Genomic DNA, 20,437 nt, shown 5'->3' with positions numbered 1-20,437 from the left:
CGTGTTATTTGTGACTGGCCGTTTAGAATTTGGTGGCTTATTTTCGCTTTTTTCACCTTGTATTTGAACAAACTCCTCCTAGGGAATTTATCGGATCTGCTTCACAATTGGTCAGTACAGTCAAAAAATGGTGCTCAACCAACGCTGTGTTATTTGTGACTGTACGTTGAAGGGCGTATCCGTGGCGTGCCGTCAAATTTGCCCGTTTTGAATGGAATTTTTTCACTTTTTCAACTTTCACATTTCAACAAACTCCTCCTAGGAAATTTATCTCATATGCTTCTACAGATTACATAAGTTCACAAAAAATTAAAATTACATAAGTTCGCGAAACATTAAAATTTAAACGGCGCGCAGTGATGAACGGGACCTCGCACCGGCTTGCGGCCGCGTCACGTGCCGTTGTAACATGTGCGCTGACAAGTGTGCACATGTTACGACGGCATGTGACGCGGCCGCAAGCCGGTACGAGGTCCCGTTCATCACTGCGTGCAGTTTTAATGAAGCACAGCTTTAAAGAATTGTAGTTTTAAAGAAGCACACTTTTAAAGAAGCACACTTTTAAACAAGCACACTTTTAAAGAAGCACACTTTTAAAGAAGCACATTTTTAAAGAAGCACACTTTTAATTTAGATTATATTTAATCATTATTTTTTGTTCACTCTGTAAAGCGTCTTTGAGTACATGGAAGAGCGCTACATAAAATATATAATATATAAACCGAATGTATTATTATTTTAAGTGTTACGTTATTGTGGCTGTAGCAGCGGTACCCTGGCGCCATCTGGCGGCCACTAGAGGAACTTCACGCGGTTATGCTACACGACCACACACTTGCGCCCCGTGAGAGATTTTTGAGGAGGTTCACACTCTCAGTGCGATGGCTACCGTCGCAATCTCCTCCCTGAAGTTCCCCTTGTCCCCGACTGTGAGTAAACCCCCGGTTCTGCGTGGGTCTTGTGATCTGTCAGGGGTTATGAACCGCATTTCTGGAAGAGCAAAGATTCATACCACAATGACACTTACAAACACAACCCGAGCTACACACACTAACTACACACAAACTCATTATCTAGAATTAAACACACACGGGGGGGGGGGGGTGGGGGGGGGGGGGACTTGTTGGTAAAAATAGTTACGTACTTACTTATACCGTTTATTGTTAAAATATAAATATATTTAGTGTGTGAGTGTGTAGTGTGTAAGTCAACTCCTGATTGTACAGTTACACAGCGCCGATTTTGTATTAATTTTTTTTATGAAAATGAGAATAAAAAAGATTAAAAAAATAAAGATATCTATATATGTAGATATCTTTTTATATATATATATATATAATTATAATTATAATTATTCTTAATTATAATTATTATTTTTTAATTTAGGGAAAAAAATCACAGCGCTACGGATTTCGGAATAATTAAGCTAGTAAGTAATAAGTTAGTTACATAATTACAGGTAAAACGGGGATGTGGATAATTAGTAGACAGTTTAAATAAGCCAATGTATCAATTCGTGTTATGTAGCCCGTTTGAGTTTTGCGATGGCGTCACTTCCGGTTGATCCACTTCCGGTGACGTCACTTCCTGTCAGACTCACCTGTGGAGGAGGAATGGCGGACACGTGCGCCGTCTGAATGCACTCAGTCAGCGTCCACCGGGAAGCACCAGAGAGGCAACGCCGTGAGTCTGTTTGATTGTTAGAGGACACGTTTAAGATGATGTGTTACGGTGGGTTCAGTGAAACCATGTTGTTTAAAACGGTCTGGATAGCAGTTGTGTACGAGCTGAAAACAAAGCAATTGGCAATCAGAAGGTACACACACACACACACACAGCATTAGACAGTTTCTATTGTTATTGACAACTATGCACAACGTGATGTTTAGTCAGAAATGGACACACAATATTTTTGTTTTTTACTTTTACTGTTCTTTTTACCTTTTTATTTTGATTCATGATTTATTTATTTTTTAGTGTACCCTTAGTTAAAACGGGGTTTGCGACCCCATGAAGCAAACAATTAACCAATTAACCAATCAACCAATCAAACACAGAGGCTGGTGGTGGAGGCAAAAAAAAAACGTTTTTCTTTTCTGACGCCTTTGAATCCACACTGATTACTGCAGTATCTACCAACATAATGATATTAATCAGTGAAGGGGACGTCTTTATACACACACACACACACACACACACACACACACACACACAAGCTGTAAAACTAATCTTGTTGCTCTCCTTCACAGCTCAAGAAGAAGAAACTGATTCTGTGAGTATAACGATCGAACCATGAAGAAGAAGAAACTGCCAACTGTAAGTCAAAACATTTTCTTTTAATGCTTTAATGCTGACAGCGTTTAGTTTGAACTGGTTCTCAGGCCCCGCCCCTTGTAGGCCCCGCCCCGCCCCTCGTAGGCCCTGCCCCGCCCCTCGTAGGCCCTGCCCCGTCTCTCGCTCTCGCTCTCTCTCTCTCTCTCTCTCTCTCTCTCTCTCTCTCTCTCTCTCTCTCTCTCTCTCTCTCTTCCCCCCCCCCCCGTTCTCATGCCTCATTCGCCCCTAGAAGATACTTTTTCCGTCCACTTTCCTACTACATTCCTCAACATTGCATCACATCCCGTGTGTGTTGTCCTACTGATAAGGGTGTGGTCTGACTGACCAGAGATGCATGCTAGGGTTCTGCGCTGTTTGAGGCCTTCAGTTCTGTAGACATTCCCCCTCAGGGGAACCCAAGTGTTTAAGAGGCCGTCGTCACGTCAGTTACATGAACTGGAACGTCCTTCAGGATGGAGACAGGGACTCCTCAAGGAGACACACCGGGGGCGAGATGTGAGGGCTGTCCCTCTCAGCAACTAGAACCCAACCTGGTTCCTGCACCTGAGAACCACGGAGCACGTTCCAACGTTTCCCTCCGTACGCCTTGAAGCCCAAGCCCCAGCCCCACCACCACTGGTCTGACCCACCAGCCCCCCCACCACTGGTCTGACCCACCAGCCCCCCCACCACTGGTCTGACCCACCAGCCCCCCCACCACTGGTCTGACCCACCAGCCCCCCCACCACTGGTCTGACCCACCAGCCCCCCACCACTGGTCTGACCCACCAGCCCCCCCACTACTGGTCTGACCCACCAGCCCCCCCACCACTGGTCTCTCCTCTCACAAAGGCCTATATACCCAGCACTGGTCTCTCCATCAAACCCTCCACTGGTCTCTCCTATCTCAAAGACCTACAAACCCTCCACTGGTCTCTCCTCTCTCGTTTGGCTTTGTATTCCTTTGCGTATTGTCATCGTTTGTGTATATACAAAATCTGATAACTGAAAATAAAGAGGTGTGATCTTTAACCTGGTACTGTCCAATCTTTTTTACCCCAATGTCATGGGGTACTAAGTGTGTGAAGGGCAATCTTTGCATGGCATTTGGCACTACGTCATGTGAGGGGCAATTTTTAACCTGGCATGGGGCACTAAGTGTGAGGGGGGAAATCATTGCCTTTGCACGGGGCACTAAGTGTGAGACGGGCAATTTTTGACCTGGCATGGGGCACTATGTAAGAGGGGCAATCATTGCCCTGGCATGGGGCACTAAGTGTGAGAGGGGCAATCTTTAACCTGGTACTGGGCACTACATGTGTGAGGGGAAATCTTTCTACTTCTACTTGGCTTGTATTACCTGAACATTTTAATTTTCAGCTATAGGAGGACGCTACTCTTCCTGAAACACCCTTGAGTGTCTTTTGGTCTGACGTTTCTGGATGACTCAAGTCTGCGGCCTAAATCAAAGAGGATAACAAAGTGGGTGTTCAATACAGCAAGAGCCTGGAGCGATCTAGCATCTGGATCTCAATTCGACCCTTCTACACACTGGACAGGATGACTTGAGTGTCATGCAGCTTGGACTGCAGTGTGACTGAATCATGCAAACAATGGGAAGCGACAATGGCTACTTGGTACAATGGATGATGGACTAACGGCATTCCGAATGGACAGAATCGGATGAGAAACCAACCAACTGACTGAAGATGGAAGATGAACCAGTCTGCGACGTGGCTTCCCTACCTAACCTCAACATGATGGACTGCTAGCCCTCTGGTTCTCCTGTACTCCTGCCCTGAGATCCAAGTCTTTCTCGGGCTGAATTGTAACGACGAGGCTAGTTGGACCTGGGAGACGGGTCCCCCTTGAATCGGAAACCATCTTGGAAACATCCCAACTCACGTCCCTGTCGAGCTGCAGTTGTGCTCTTCATCAGAAGAGGAGGTGAAGAAAGCCTCACTGGGGCTTCAAGGTCTATGAAGAGGAACGTTGAAATGTGCTCCATGATTCTCTCCTGTAAGAGCTGGGTTGTATTCTAGTCGCCGAGAGGGGGAGCCTCACAGCCTACCCTTTGGCGTTTCTCCTCGGGGAGTCCCTGTCACGGTCTTGACGGACGTTCCAGGTCATGTAACTGATGTCACGACAGCCTTTTGAAAACTTGGGTTTCTCCTGAGGGGGAACGTCTACAGAACTGCAGGCGTCAGATGGCACAGTATCCCAGCATGCATCTCTGGTCACTCAGATCACACCCTGATCAGTAAGGCAACGCTCATGCGATGTGCATGCAATGTTTTAGAGAGTAGTAAGGAAGTAGACAAAAGGCATGAGAACAGTTTGTTATTTTGTACGGTTGTCAGCCTTGTTTATGGGTGGGATTTATTTGCTTAATGGGGGGGATATGAAATGTATAGTCAATTATTTGTACATGAACCAACAGCAACAAACTACTAGATCTGCTCAAGGTAAGTCTGTTGGCTGTATTTTGCAACGAGACGACCAAAGCACCCCAAGATCTCCATCGTCGTTCCAGCTCAAGGTAAGGGGCTTCTGTGGGGGGGGGGGGTTGGTAGTTAGATTCAAGACCGCTATGTGCACGTGTCTATAAAGATGCTGTCTGACTTCACAGGATCTCCTGGACCAGAGGCAGAGGACCAGCAGGTGACCAGATCCCCAAGACCAGGCATAGGAGACCAGAGGCTGGAGACCAGATCCCGCTGGACCAGGTATGGGGCACCAGGGTGATATATAATAATAATAATACTACATTGGATGTGTATAGTGCTTTTCTCACCCTTAATTATAATGTAGGGTAACTAGATCCCCTGGACCAGGAATGGGGCACCAGGCTGGACTGGAGGCTGTGGACCAGAGGGTATCCAGATCCCCCTGGACCAGGAATGGGGCACCAGGCTGGACCGGAGACTGGGGACCGGAGGGTAACCATCACCAAACACTTGACACCTGGAGGTTCTTTTTAATTATTCAATCTTTTTAAATTAACGATCATAGAGCGTGTTAATTCGTTTTTCCTTCCGATTTTTCATTCTGTGAATTTTAGCCAAAGCTGTGATTTGAGGTAATTACGGTCACATCAGCTGCTACTACTGTAGTTTATCCAGCGTACATCAAGGTGGACACTAAAACACAACTAAAACGTAACCGCTGGTCACACTCACACCTGGTGACGTAACATCACTCTTTTAATGTGTGTTTGTGTTGTGAACAGATGAAGCTGACGACCCACCAGGAGCGAGACGAGGACTACGATGGGACTGCTCCACCTCGCAGGACGTGACTTAAGTCACGGGTTGTCAAGGGTTCCTTGTTTCTCAAGGGTTCCTCATGGTTCAGTGTTAGGGACAGAGTTAGGGTCAGATGGTCTCACGATGAACCGTTGTTTTTTTTTATTCACATCCCAGAATTGTTTCTCTGTGCGCACAGTTGTTGAAATGTATACTGATGTTGTTTTATGATATAAAATCATTTAAAACGACCTGGCTGTGTGGCTTGTGTGGTCATTTTTATTATACACACGCCTGTTACCCTAATAAGGTAAGGTAACCTCCCCCCTCCTCTATAACCTCACCTCCATCCTCCCCCTCACCTCCCACCTCCCCCCTCCCCTATCCTCCCCCTCCCCTATACCCTCACCTCCATCCTCCCCTATCCTCCCCCCTCCTCTATACCCTCACCTCCCCCCTCCCCTATCCTCCCCCTCCCCTATACCCTCACCTCCATCCTCCCCCCTTACCTCCCCCCTCTACCCTCACCTCCTCCCTAATCTTCCCTATTCCCTATCCTCCCCCTCCCCTCCCACCTCCCCTCCCCTCTCCTCCTCTTCTCCTAACCTCCCCCCTCCCCTAACCCTGACCCTAACCATAACCTTGACCTCCCCTCAACCCTATACCCTCCCCCATACCCTAACCTCCCCCTCCCCTATACCCTAACCTCCCCCTCCCCTATACCCTCACCTCCATCCTCCCCTATAACCTAACCTCCCCCCTCCCCTATACCCTAACCTCCCCCCTCCTCCTCAGAGTGTATCTAATGTACCCCTCTCCTCCTCCTCAGAGTGTATCTAATGTACCCCTCTCCTCCTCCTCCTCCTCAGAGTGTATCTAATGTACCCCTCTCCTCCTCAGAGTGTATCTAATGTACCCCTCTCCTCCTCCTCCTCAGAGTGTATCTAATGTACCCCTCTCCTCCTCCTCCTCAGAGTGTATCTAATGTACCCCTCTCCTCCTCCTCCTCAGAGTGTATCTAATGTACCCCTCTCCTCCTCCTCCTCCTCCTCAGAGTGGATCTAATGTACCCCTCTCCTCCTCCTCCTCCTCCTCCTCAGAGTGTATCTAATGTACCCCTCTCCTCCTCCTCAGAGTGTATCTAATGTACCCCTCTCCTCCTCCTCCTCCTCCTCAGAGTGTATCTAATGTACCCCTCTCCTCCTCCTCCTCCTCAGAGTGTATCTAATGTACCCCTCTCCTCCTCCTCCTCCTCCTCAGAGTGTATCTAATGTACCCCTCTCCTCCTCCTCCTCCTCAGAGTGTATCTAATGTACCCCTCTCCTCCTCCTCCTCCTCAGAGTGTATCTAATGTACCCCTCTCCTCCTCCTCCTCCTCAGAGTGTATCTAATGTACCCCTCTCCTCCTCCTCCTCCTCAGAGTGTATCTAATGTACCCCTCTCCTCCTCCTCCTCCTCAGAGTGTATCTAATGTACCCCTCTCCTCCTCCTCCTCCTTAGAGTGGATCTAATGTACCCCTCTCCTCCTCCTCCTCCTCAGAGTGGATCTAATGTACCCCTCTCCTCCTCCTCCTCCTCAGAGTGGATCTAATGTACCCCTCTCCTCCTCCTCCTCCTCAGAGTGGATCTAATGTACCCCTCTCCTCCTCCTCCTCCTCAGAGTGGATCTAATGTACCCCTCTCCTCCTCCTCCTCCTCAGAGTGGATCTAATGTACCCCTCTCCTCCTCCTCCTCAGAGTGGATCTAATGTACCCCTCTCCTCCTCCTCCTCAGAGTGGATCTAATGTACCCCTCTCCTCCTCCTCCTCAGAGTGGATCTAATGTACCCCTCTCCTCCTCCTCAGAGTGGATCTAATGTACCCCTCTCCTCCTCCTCAGAGTGGATCTAATGTACCCCTCTCCTCCTCCTCCTCCTCCTCAGAGTGGATCTAATGTACCCCTCTCCTCCTCCTCCTCCTTCTGCTCCTCCTCAGACGGTAGAGGAGAAAATGTCTTCCTCTAACTCCCAGTTTCTCATTTGGAGCGTGGGGAGAGAGAAGCCGTTTCTCAATTCGCGTTCTCGTGTGTTCTCGTGTACTTGCGTTCTCGATAAACGTCATCAGTGGTAGCCCAAGCACTGTTCCAATTCCAAGTACGCGAGTACTGTCGTAAAACCCGGAAGTGTTCTCGATGCGTTCTCGATGAGGCCGTTCTACCGAGGATGCATCGGAGGTGACTCGTGTGGACTTGGGACCGTTAAATATCCCAGAATGCATCATCGAGTCCGCTGCTGTTCCAATTGCAGGTGCGTACTCGCGTTCTCGGAAGTCTGTACTTGAAAGTCCGGACTTGCCAAGTACGTACTTCCAAGTCCGCGAGAACGTAGTCCGCGTACTTGGTATTGAGAAACGGCTTAAGTTTAGTTTCCTCAACAACGTGTCCTCTCTTGGCCCCGCCCCCACGGACACGTGTGTGTGTGTGTGTGTGTGTGTGTGTGTGTGTGTGTGTGTGTGTGTGTGTGTGTGTGTGTGTGTGTGTGTGTGTGTGTGTGTGTGTGTGTGTGTGTGTGTGTGTGTGTGTGTGTGTGTGTGTGTGTGTGTGTGTGGTTCTACTAACGTGTAATTAACATAACATAATTGCTAGGCATCGTAACATCGTAACATAATTTCCTGTTATAATGAGGCTGATATAGTTATAGGAACAAATAATAAAGCTGTTGAGAACTCTTCTATTAAAGCTTCATTACTCTTTATAATTAGTCTTATAAAGTTATAGCAAATACTCTACATAATTAGTCTTATAAAGTTGTAGTAAATACTCTTTATAATTAGTCTTATAAAGTTATAGTAAATACTCTTTATAATTAGCCTTATAAAGTTATAGTAAATACCCTTTATAATTAGTCTTATAAAGTTATAGTAAATACTCTTTATAATTAGTCTTATAAAGTTATAGTAAATACTCTTTATAATTAGTATATAATTAGACAGACAGACAGACATTAGTTGATTGTTAGTTACAACAGGTACAGTTTTGCTGCTCGACTGCGGAACTAAAGTCGGGGACTCTTTTGGGGGACGGACGCCCTGTGTTACCGGGGTGGTAAAACAAGCCATTAAATCAACACCTTTAACTCCACCTGTGTCTTCCGTTGATCAATACATCTCCGATTATTACAACATAGGGTATGATCATGCGTTTTATTCGTACAAACAGAACGTGTGTGCGTTTTAAACTCCCCGTTTTAATCCCGCTTTGCGTGCGGTCCCGTTCCTCGCCACTAGATGTCGCTGTTCAGTCTGTTCCCATTTTACATTACACCTTTATTAGACAGTGTTCATATAAAACATATATTATTCAGTCTGTTCCCATTTTACGTTACACCTTTATTAGACAGTGTTCATATAAAACATATATTATTCAGTCTGTTCCCATTTTACATTACACCTTTATTAGACAGTGTTCATATAAAACATATATTATTCAGTCTGTTCCCATTTTACATTACACCTTTATTAGACAGTGTTCATATAAAACATATATTATTCAGTCTGTTCCCATTTTACATTACACCTTTATTAGACAGTGTTCATATAAAACATATATTATTCAGTCTGTTCCCATTTTACATTACACCTTTATTAGACAGTGTTCATATAAAACATATATTATTCAGTCTGTTCCCATTTTACATTACACCTTTATTAGACAGTGTTCATATAAAACATATATTATTCAGTCTGTTCCCGTTTTACATTACACCTTTATTAGACAGTGTTCATATAAAACATATATTATTCAGTCTGTTCCCATTTTACATTACACCTTTATTAGACAGTGTTCATATAAAACATATTATTCAGTCTGTTCCCATTTTACATTACACCTTTATTAGACAGTGTTCATATAAAACATATATTATTCAGTCTGTTCCCGTTTTACATTACACCTTTATTAGACAGTGTTCATATAAAACACATATTATTCAGTCTGTTCCCGTTTTACATTACACCTTTATTAGACAGTGTTCATATAAAACATATATTATTCAGTCTGTTCCCGTTTTACATTACACCTTTATTAGACAGTGTTCATATAAAACATATATTATTCAGTCTGTTCCCGTTTTACATTACACCTTTATTAGACAGTGTTCATATAAAACACATATTATTCAGTCTGTTCCCATTTTACATTACACACACACACACACACACACACACGCATTGAATTACAAATAATAAAGAACAAATTCTGAAGTTTCAAAGTATCACATGTAAACGTAATGGATGAAATGTTTTAATTTAGTACTTTCTATACATTTATACTTAGGGACTTTAGGGATTCGTTCTAAACCTTTTAAGAAGACGGTGGTGTCATCGGCCAGTTGGCTCATAATGATCTGTTCATCGAAAACATTCAGCTTGACAACATCAGAGTTTAGAATAAGAACGGCCAACATTTCTTCTGCCTAAACAAAGAGGAACGGGGAGACGTTGCGTCCTTGTTGAAGCCCTCTATTGACGGTGAAGCGAGGGGGGGGGGGGGTGCTCCTGAACTAGTGCTGCCGTTGTAAAATGATTCTGTTATGTTACAGAATCGAGGTCCAGATCCGTACATATGCACGACTTTAAACAGGAGCTGATGTTGTGACGTATCAAACGCCTTGTAGGAGTCAGGGGATAAAACGACCCCTTTGTCCTCTAGCGGACGGCCGTGCTCCAGAAGGTCACTAGCCTCATATTGTTACGTACAGACCTGTTGCTCCTTTGAACCGTTTTAATCTGTCAGTGTAAACGTAGGTTAGTCATTTATAATCGTTGTTTAATAGTGAAACTGGACGACAGTTATCTAAAAATAGATCTAAAATAGATAGATTAAATCTAAAATATAATCACAGTCTTAACAACGAGCGTGACGCTGTTAGGTTTATTTTATTACATGAATTGCGTTTCTTTGAACACCGATCTGGGTAACCTGCGGCGTGATAAGGAGCTACGGTAACCATGGGGACGATATATCCCGCCCACCGGTGGAGCCGATACCGGATATCCGGATCTAGACTTCCTCCTCCGTGGGCGGGTCATTGTCTACAGTCCGACCAGCAACTTTAAACGCAAGCATTGAGTTGGAGCTTATGTTTTAATTTGCAGACGAGTCTGACGTTGCTCTACTCCCGTTTTCTACACACGACGTGTTTTAATACAGTTTCATGTTTTTTAGAGCTTAACCGAAGTTCAACTCGTATGAATTCGCCTTCCTGGCCACAGAAAATATATACTGCGCGCAGTTCTCGTTTTGTCCACCAGAGGGCAGGCGTTGACCGACTGAATATTGGCGTGTGTGGGAATATTTTTTAATTTATAACTTATTGTATGAAAAAAATCAAAACTTTAAAAACAGCGGTGTTCGTCTTGTATTGTGGCCTGTAATGTGTAGTTATATATTTTTATTTTTAGAGATTAAGCGAAGTTCAACTCGTTCCTGACCACAAAATATATGCTGCGTGCAGTTCTCGTTTTGTCCACCAGAGGGCAGGCGTTGACCGACTGAATATTGGCGTGTGTGGGAATATTTTTTAATTTATAACTTATTGTATGAAAAAAATCTAAACTTTAAAAACAGCGGTGTTCGTCTTGTATTGTGGCCTGTAATGTGTAGTTATATATTTTTATTTTTAGAGATTAAGCGAAGTTCAACTCGTTCCTGACCACAAAATATATGCTGCGTGCAGTTCTCGTTTTGTCCACCAGAGGGCAGGCGTTGACCGACTGAATATTGGCGTGTGTGGGAATATTTTTTAATTTCTAACTTATTGTATGAAAAAAATCAAAACTCTTCTTCACTTCTTTACCAGCCCGATCATTGGGGAGAGAGCTTCACCCCCTCCTGCTCCCTGGTTCCTAGCCTTGTGTTTACGGGCTGCTCCCCTGGGTGGTCCTCTCCGTTTGTATCTCTGGCTCCGGGCCGCTCTTTCCCTCCTACCTTTGTCAGCGTCTCCTAAGCTGGTGTGGTCGTCCTTTATGGGAGGGATCAGCACAACGTGGGTCACTGCTGGCAGCCTCGCACCGCCTCCCTTTCCAAACTGTAGGGAGTGTGGATCTGAGAGTCTCGTCACCACACGACCACAACTGATCCAGAGACGCTATAGGAGGAGGAGACGCACCACTGAACAAATCACCCATTGAAATGCACGGGGAGACTCCGTAACGCCAAGATGGCCGTTGTTTGCACGTGTCCCGCCTCTTCCGGTGCCGTTGCTCCAATCGTTTTGCAGGTCCTACGCGGTCACGCTTTTTGCGACACTTATTATTTTCAATCAGGAGGGAAGAACCAGCAGCTGGAAGCGGCACAAGCAGCATCGACTGGAAAACTTGGACTACCTGTTATCTTGTTGGCTCGGCAGCAAAAGATAACTTTTAAAGCTGACTTGCTGTCAGTGCAGTGCCGGTGTTGTTATGCCGTAAATGAAAACTGTGTCGTGAAGCATTGCGCATGCGCAGTCCAAGATTACCTGTAAGAAAAAGGGCTTTTAAAACGTTAATTTGATACAAAACCACCAAACCCTTTCAGCGATTTTAGTCTGTTTTTCATCGTGATTTCAAACATGTGTTTTTTATGCCCCTTAGATCTCGGAAAATGGAGCTACAGCTCTCTCCCTATTCATTAGACAGGGCCCTGGTCATGTTGAGACCAAATAGCTGCCCGAAAGGCGTGGCCAAGATGGCCGCGAGTGAGAGGACTTGCCTAGAAGGACTTTGACTGATCTGCCACCACTTCATCCTGGCTCTGGAATAAACACTCATTATATGCGAGTAGCACATTAAACACATGACCCTCTTTAAGCTGACTACTGTCGTGGCCATTCCCCTTTAACAGAGATTGCGTCTGGGCCAGGTGAGATTCCCACTGCAGTAAAGCACACAATACATTGGAAAGCAAAAGGTCCTAGGTTTTAATGCATGCATACATTAGACTCCTCTCTAGCAGAGTGAGGCCTGAATACAGGTTGACATGGTTTCTTATACAGTTTCAGACCCTCCCCACACAAAAGGTTCATCAAAGAAGAGAGGAGAAGACCGAAGGGCAAATTCTTCTCCTTACGGCCCTTCTGTCCCAACACCTAGGAATACAACGGTCGGGGTTCACAACAAACAAATGCAAATTCCAGATGCCTGTCTTTGTGACGTTCTCACCCAAAGCACAAGGATCAATAGACAGCTGGGAGGAAATGGGCGGGACAATCAGGGTTGAAACTGAGGACACTACAAGTTACACAAGAACAGACAAACTTATCAAACAACAATTCGGATATGTCGATTTTTCCATCACACTACCTTTTATGGCTGGCGCTGAGCCATGTTCCCGTCCCGTCAATACAGTCTGTGGTGATATTCCAAATGACGTTGCATAACTCCTCCTCCACCCGCCCAACGCCGTCCGCCTCTGTACCTTCTTCACTGTTTTGGAAACGTTGTCCTCCCCGTTCCACACGGAGACGAGTCTCTTTAGGGGCTGATGATTCAGCGACCTCATTGGACGGCGTTGTGTCCGTCCCCCGACGTGACCTCAGACAACAGGGCGTGGCGTCGTCACCGTTACTTCTACGGAGATATGTGCTGTAGTCACGGGGCCCTGTGGGGAGCAGACACTGGGCTGAACACGCCGCCACAACCCAACAGTCATTTAGTTTGCTGCTGGCGTTGGGCTTCCTTCCTGCTCCAGCAGCCGCTGCGTTGTTCCTTCAGTACAGAGATCCCAACGTTATCTAGTGTTTGGTACCCAGAACGCGTCCCGACCACTTCTAGTACACGTCTGACAGTCTTCTGCTGGGATCTGTTTGTGTTCAACCCGTTCAGACCAATTGTTTGACTTTGCCGTCTTGTGCGGCCGCTACAGCAGTAGTTGTGGTTTTAGCACAACGACTGTTTTAATGGGCTCATGTTTGATCTGTCTGAGTGTTCTCATTGTCGAGAAATTACTGTTTCTGATTCTGTTCATTACTTCAGAAAGGATTGACTGATTTGTAGTCGTAGGTACATCAGAGTCTACGGTTAATATTTTATTTGCCTTGGTTGTAACATTATCCTCTCCTGGTTTGGTTGTGGGGGTCGTTATTACCTCGTCCTGCATGGTCGTTGCAGGACGCCCCCCCCCCCCCCCCCCACCCCGCGACCGGGTCTCCGCCCTGGGGGGGCTACAGCACCCCTACTTCAACTCACTGCCACCTCCCAGCATGCACCTGAGAGACACTAAGAACTACACCTCCCAGCATGCACCTGAGAGACACTAAGAACTACACCTCCCAGCATGCACCTGAGAGACACTAAGAACTACACCTCCCAGCATGCACCTGAGAGACACTAAGAACTACACCTCCCAGCATGCACCTGAGAGACAGTAAGAAGTACACCTCCCATCATGCACCTGAGACACTAAGAACTACACCTCCCAGCATGCACCTGAGAGACAGGAAGAACTACACCTCCCAGCATGCACCTGAGAGACACTAAGAACTACACCTCCCAGCATGCACCTGAGAGACACTAAGAACTACACCTCCCAGCATGCATCTGAGAGACAGGAAGAACTACGCCTCCCAGCATGCACCTGAGAGACAGCAAGAACTACACCTCCCAGCATGCACCTGAGAGACAGTAAGAAGTACACCTCCCATCATGCACCTGAGACACTAAGAACTACACCTCCCAGCATGCACCTGAGAGACATGAAGAACTACACCTCCCAGCATGCACCTGAGAAACACTAAGAACTACACCTCCCAGCATGCACCTGATGCACCATAGCAACGCATGATACACTGCACACACTGGGATTGGGATCACTGCGACCACTCGGAAGTGATCCCAATCCGTGTGTCCGGCCGTCTGTCTGTGGTTTCTTTCTTCAACGGACACTGAGACACTGAGGCACCGCCCCCCCCCCCCCCCCCCCCCTAACCAAAACCCAGGGAGGAGGTCCCAGAATAATATCAGAACAACATTATTATTATATTCTTATTATTCTTAAGGCACTTATGTAACATTATTTAGTAATAAAATGAGAATGATGATGGGCTGAACACACGAGAACATTCAGTTGGATCCACTGAGTTGTTTATTAAAATTATGCTTCATTAACAAATGCAACAGAAAAATAGTCCCTTACATGTACACAATAAACACAAGGACTGAAACAATAGAAGCTGCAGACTTTACTAATCATAAACAGGTGTGCACATATCTTTAATAACTCAAGATAAAATCTTAATAAAACCTGCGAAGCTAACCCCCTTGTGTGTGTGTGTGTGTGTTTGTCTCTGTGTGTGTGTTTGTGTCTGTGTGTGTGCTTGTGTTTGTCTCTGTGTGTGTGTTTGTCTCCCCGCATTACAGCACAGCATTACATTAACATTAGAGCACACAAGAAAAATGAAAGATCCGCGCAAGATCGCCCCCCCGCCCCCCCCGTCAACAACTCCACCAGACCGCAATCCCCCCCCCCCCCCCGTCAACAACTCCACCAGACCGCAATCCCCCCCCCCCCCCCGTCAACAACTCCACCAGACCGCAATCCCCCCCCCCCACCTCAACAACTTTCCGGGGGGGGGGGGCGGCGGTGCACGGAGGGGGTCTACTGTGTGTGTCTTCTTAAGGCACTTATGTAACATTATTTAGTAATAAAAGGGGAATGATGATGGGCTGAACACACGAGAACATTCAGTTGATCCACTGAGTTGTTTATTAAAATTCTGTTTCATTAACAAATGCAACAGAAAAATAGTCCCTTACATGTACACAATAAACACAAGGACTGAAACAATAGAAGCTGCAGACTTTACTAATCATAAACAGGTGTGCACGTATCTTTAATAACTGAACATGTTCTGCTGCCGTTTGGTTGGTCATGTGGTCCATAATGTATATACATTTTTAATGTTGTCATTTATTTTTGTAGCCTTCATATCTTTTTAAACTTTTTTATTAGTCTATTTTTATTTGAGTTTGACATAAGGTCAAACAAGTGATTGTCTGTTGTCTATATTTGATGTTTGGGACCCAGGAAGACTAGCTCTCTCTCTGGTGTGTTGCTAATCGGGATCCTAATGAATCTAATCTCATCTAAATCATCCTTGTTAGGATTAGGACAAAAGTGATGATCAGAGCCCTGGAGAATAAAATATGTTAACGTCTGAAAATGGACAAATATTGTAGCATAAAAAAAACATGTGATTTACCAACAATAGGTATTTAATATACATTTCAAATTAAAAATGAAATCTTAATAAAACCTGCTCAGGTAACCCTATGGAAGATCTTAAAAGTCTCTTCCTTTCATGGTTTACCAGCATCAACTTTTAGGAAGCCCCATAAAAAGGAGGGGGAGAGGGAGGGGGAGGAGAGGGAGAGGGGGGGGGAGTGGGAGACGGGGGGGGAGGGGGAGTGGGAGACAGGGGGGGAGGAGGGGGAGACGAGAAAGAAAGAGAGTGAGAGGGATAGAGAGAGAGAGTAAAATAGAGAGCGAGAGACTATAACTGCCACAGAGACTCTGAGTCATCAGTCCTCTCAGGCCTCCATCAAAAGACACCCATCCTCTAACGCAGAAGCTGCGTGTGTGTGTGTGTGTATTTGTATGTGTGTGTGTGTGTGTGTGTGTGTGTGTGTGTGTGTGTGTGTGTGTGTGTGTGTGTGTGTGTGTATTTGTATGTGTGTGTGTGTGTGCGGGCGTTTGTGTTTGTGTACATGTGTGTGTACATGTGTGTGTGTGTGTGTGCCCGCCCGCCTGCCCTTTTTTTTTTCCTACAACCGACACAGAGACGCTGAGTCACTGAGTACGTGGACCCCTGCTCGCCCACACCCCCGGACGACGACGGGGGTGTGTGTGTGTGTGTGTGTGTGTGTGTGTGTGTGTGTGTGTCTGTGTCTGTGTCTGTGTCTGTGTCTGTGTGTGTGCGCCCGCCCGCCCCCCCGCCGGGTTTTTCTTTCTACAACCGGCACAGAGACGCTGAGTTACCCTCCCACCACCCAAACCCAAACCCAGGGAGGAGGTCCTCCTGGGTGAAGGTGGACCTGAAGGTGTGGATGTGTGTCAGTGTGTCTGAGGACCCTCCTACACCTCGGGACACTCTGTAGAAGGACAGAGTGCCAGCAGGCCGGTCCAGATACACTCCTACTCTGGTAGAGCCAGCGGGGGGGAGACGTATGACTGTCTGTCTACGGTTGTACCAGGCAGAGTAACCAACATCACCACAATAAAGACTCCAGGACTTGTTGTTATATCCAAGCCAGCTGTCATAACCCTCTCCTCTCCTTGTGATTCCTCTGTATGTCACTCCTATCTCAACCTCTCCTTTCCTCTCTACCTCCCAGTAACAGCGGCCAGTCAGAGCCTCTCTACACAACACCTGGGGCCAGGAGTCAAATCTCTCTGGGTGATCCGGATACGACTGGTCCTCTCCAACCACCGTCACCTTTCTGTTGTCCTCAGACAGAGAGAGTCGGCTGTAGGCTGTGTTTGGGTCCAGTGTGAGTTCACAGGCATCTGACGGGAGAACAAGACATGATATTATTCATAATTCCCGAGATATTCCAGGTTATTCGCCCAAAATTCCCCCATTAGTTTGCATTGGAAAAATAAAATAATGCTGATTCATGCTTGAGCCCCCGCGACCCGACCCCGGATAAGCGGATGAGGATTTGTTTTCAGTTGGTATATATATATACATACATATATAAATACAAAATTATATATATATATATATATATATATATAAAATTTTGTATACGTGTATATATATATACACATACATTTATGAATATATATATATATATATATATAGACACCTCAAAAACAACGTTACGACCCCCTTCACTGTGGTATAATGAACGACACAGCCTGTCGTGATCTATTGCTTAAATATATACACACCTCAACAACAACGTCATGAATACATCAACAACAAACATCTCTCCTTGGATCCAGATCTTACCAAAGACAAGCAGCTCAGCGGTGTGATTGGCCGTGCCAGCGCTGTTGCTCGCCACGCAGCAGACCGTGTTCACGCCATACCTCACCCCTCTGACGAAGAGGAACCCCCTCTCCACCCAGGCCTCTGATTGGTCGTCTGTGCCGTTCCTCTCCAGGGGCCTGCCGTTGTGGAGCCACTCGACGGTGGGCTCCGGCGTGCCGCTGGCATCGCAGGTGTAGCGGGCCGTTTGGCCCACGGGCAACACCTGGGTAGTGGAGTGGAACTTTGTGATGCTGGGGGCCTCCTCCTCCTCCGTGGGCATCACTGAACCTGAAGAAACCAGGAGGAGAGGAGTGAACGTTTACAACACGTATCCAGAGATGCACCATCAGACACTTCCTTCACTCTCTCCTAATACAGGTCCACAGTAGACCACAATAGAAACCTGACTTTAGTAGCCCACAGTAGAAACATGGCCTTAGTAGACCACAATAGAAACATGGCATTAGTAGACCACAATAGAAACATGGCATTAGTAGACCACAATAGAAACATGGCATTAGCAGACCACAATAGAAACCTGACCTTAGTAGACCTAAACACACCCAACCACCTTTCCAGTCATAAAGAGTATATTTACTGTGTCTACGGCACAGAGAACAGAAAGGAGGAACCGTTCTCCATTCATGAACACAAACAAAGTCTACGGACCCTCTTTGTCCAGCCCAGCCTCCAGATGATCCAGGTCCACGGCCTTCTCACAGATCCAGTGGTGCAGTCTGTCACACGGTTGTCTGGACCAGCCGCCCTCCCCTGCTACGACACAGACTTCTGCTCCGCTGTCATCGCCTGGTTTAGCGCGTCTCAAACTGAGAACCACGAGGAGGAGACAGTGGAGCCCAGTGTTGAGGTGAGGTCACTCTGTCACTCTCAGAGAAGAGATGCTGCTGAACAGAGTCATCAGCCTTACCTTGAGGTCATGGGGGTACCATCCACCCACTTGAAGGTCCCCTTTGTGTCTCTACTGCTCAGTCCAATCCAGGAAGGACCCCTCAATCTGCTGGCAAACCCCTGTTTCCAAAGGTAATAGCATCTGTTGTCATGACAACACAACTGAACACACACACACACACACACACGCAATCTCTCTCTCTCTCTCTCTCTCTCTCACTCACTCTATGTCTCTCCCCCCACACACACACACACACCTGTTCTTCTCTGCTGTTGATAACCACCAGGTCTGCGTTTCTCCGCAGACAGTCTTCTCTACTGGCCTTCCAGCTCTTCTTAGTGGTAGACATAAGGTAGAAACTCTGGTCGTAAAACATCCAGCCCTGAAGCGCCAATTCATCTGTTGAATGTAAAAGAAAATCCTTAACAAACACAGAACTGCTTATCTTACCGTCTTCATTACTGACACACAACCCTGAGACCTGACCTTAACAGACCACAATAGAAGCACAACCTTAATAGACGTCAATAGAAGCATGACCCTAATAGACGACAATAGAAAAATGTCTTTAGTAGACCACATTTATTTGATGGTAGTTTAACACGGTCTATGCTCTGTTAGCCTGACAATATAAAATGTGAAGTTATAAGGAAGAGGGGATGGTCAAACATAAATGACAAAAGAAAAAAAATGTTAATAATGCGATTGGTTTAATAACTTGGATAAAACCCTCACCGAGTTCATCCAGTAAGCGCTCTCTCCCCTCCTTCCAAGGTGACGGTGTGTCTAGGACAGGACAGAGGAGTACAGAAGGAATGAGCTCTAAAACAGAACGATTGTCTCTAAACGTCACAGGACCCACAGCCAACCAAACACAAAATCCATCCCCCCTGAAAGAGGACATGATATTATTCATATTAATACTAATTCTAAAAACAATAATTATAATTATCATTATCATTGCTATTATTACAATCATTAATATTATTAACACTAATTCTACCAAAAACAATACTTGTAGGGTTAAGGTTAAATGTTATGATTGTAATTATATTCAGGATGATATGATTCAGACTCACTGAAGCGCAGGGAGATGAGGAGAATACTCAGCAGTCCGATGCTCACAACGACAGCGATGTGCAACCATAGAACTGTTCAGGAGTAGGACACACACACACACACACACACACACGGTCACTTTGGCTACATGTTTTATTTTGGATCATTTTTTCGGACTGGATTATTTCTTTTAAATTCTCTAAAAAGGGGCACCTACCAAATCTTCTCTTCCTGGTCTCCCTCCGGTCCAAAGACATGTCCTCAGGTTCCTCAGAGAGTCCAGGGTCCGGTTCAGACATGGTGACCATGGTTACTCTCTGATGGCCTTCACTTCTTCTGAACCTAGCCTCCATCTTTGCTCTATCAGCTGGAAAAAAACACATCACGTGTTTTAATTCTCAATTACGTGTTGCGAAATGTTTTTCTTCAACGCTTATCTGAAGTCTTTTGACACACACTCACTGATGCACTCAAGCGCACACACAGAGTATGTTCATACATATATTCATACTGCGTGGCCATCATTCACAGTCCAGACAGTCTCCCTACGGTCTGCAGAACCCCCCCCCGTCTTTAAGAAACACCTGAAGACCTCTACTGAGAACAGCTCAGTAAGTGATGACTGCTACTGTGGCTCTCGTGTTGAGTTTAGAACACACTTAAGCACAACAAGTACTGGTCTCTAGCATGCATACGTATACGTTATTATTCCCTCATTATTGATATATACACATGCATAGTTATAGAGTAATACACAAAGAAATACATACATACACACACAGTAATCAAGGGGAGACAACATGTGGCCTGCGTGTCACCAGGGTCTTTCACAACGGCACACATAGAAAATATGAGGATATATATTGTGGGATAGTTTGAGATATGTTCATATTAATGACAAACTTGATATAATTCTGTTAAAT

General features: G+C 45.8%; 1 protein-coding gene across 2 annotated transcripts; it reads right to left on the bottom strand.

Moving 5' to 3' along the window:
• Positions 1-16,512: 16,512 nt before the first annotated feature.
• On the bottom strand, positions 16,513-19,828 carry LOC311373111 (stonustoxin subunit beta-like). Of its 2 annotated transcripts, XM_084489955.1 has the most exons (4): positions 19,732-19,828; positions 19,535-19,606; positions 17,525-17,833; positions 16,513-17,076 (listed from the first exon to the last, which is right to left on the bottom strand). In XM_084489955.1, the coding sequence occupies exons 1-4, from the start codon at positions 19,820-19,822 to the stop codon at positions 16,520-16,522; spliced, it is 1,029 nt and encodes a 342-aa protein (XP_084346081.1). In that variant the 5' UTR covers positions 19,823-19,828; the 3' UTR covers positions 16,513-16,519. The 2 variants fall into 2 exon arrangements, with proteins under 2 accessions (XP_084346081.1, XP_084346080.1); XM_084489954.1 differs by lacking the exons at positions 19,535-19,606; positions 19,732-19,828 and adding an exon at positions 18,215-18,362.
• Positions 19,829-20,437: the final 609 nt, after the last annotated feature.

This window comes from Micromesistius poutassou (assembly GCF_964030765.1).
Source record: "Micromesistius poutassou genome assembly, contig: SCAFFOLD_2495, whole genome shotgun sequence".
In the NCBI taxonomy this organism is placed as follows: domain Eukaryota; kingdom Metazoa; phylum Chordata; class Actinopteri; order Gadiformes; family Gadidae; genus Micromesistius; species Micromesistius poutassou.
This window is presented reverse-complemented; position numbering and strand designations above follow the sequence as displayed.

Coding starts and splice junctions, on each gene's coding strand:
- LOC311373111 (XM_084489955.1), bottom strand. CDS start 19,822: ATGGTCACCATGTCTGAACCGGACCCTGGACTCTCTGAGGAACCTGAG. Junction 17,834..19,534: donor CCTCATCTCCCTGCGCTTCA/GTGAGTCTGAAT, acceptor TGGTTTCTTCAG/GTTCAGTGATGCCCACGGAG. Junction 17,077..17,524: donor CGCTGAGCTGCTTGTCTTTG/GTAAGATCTGGA, acceptor TTCTCCCGTCAG/ATGCCTGTGAACTCACACTG.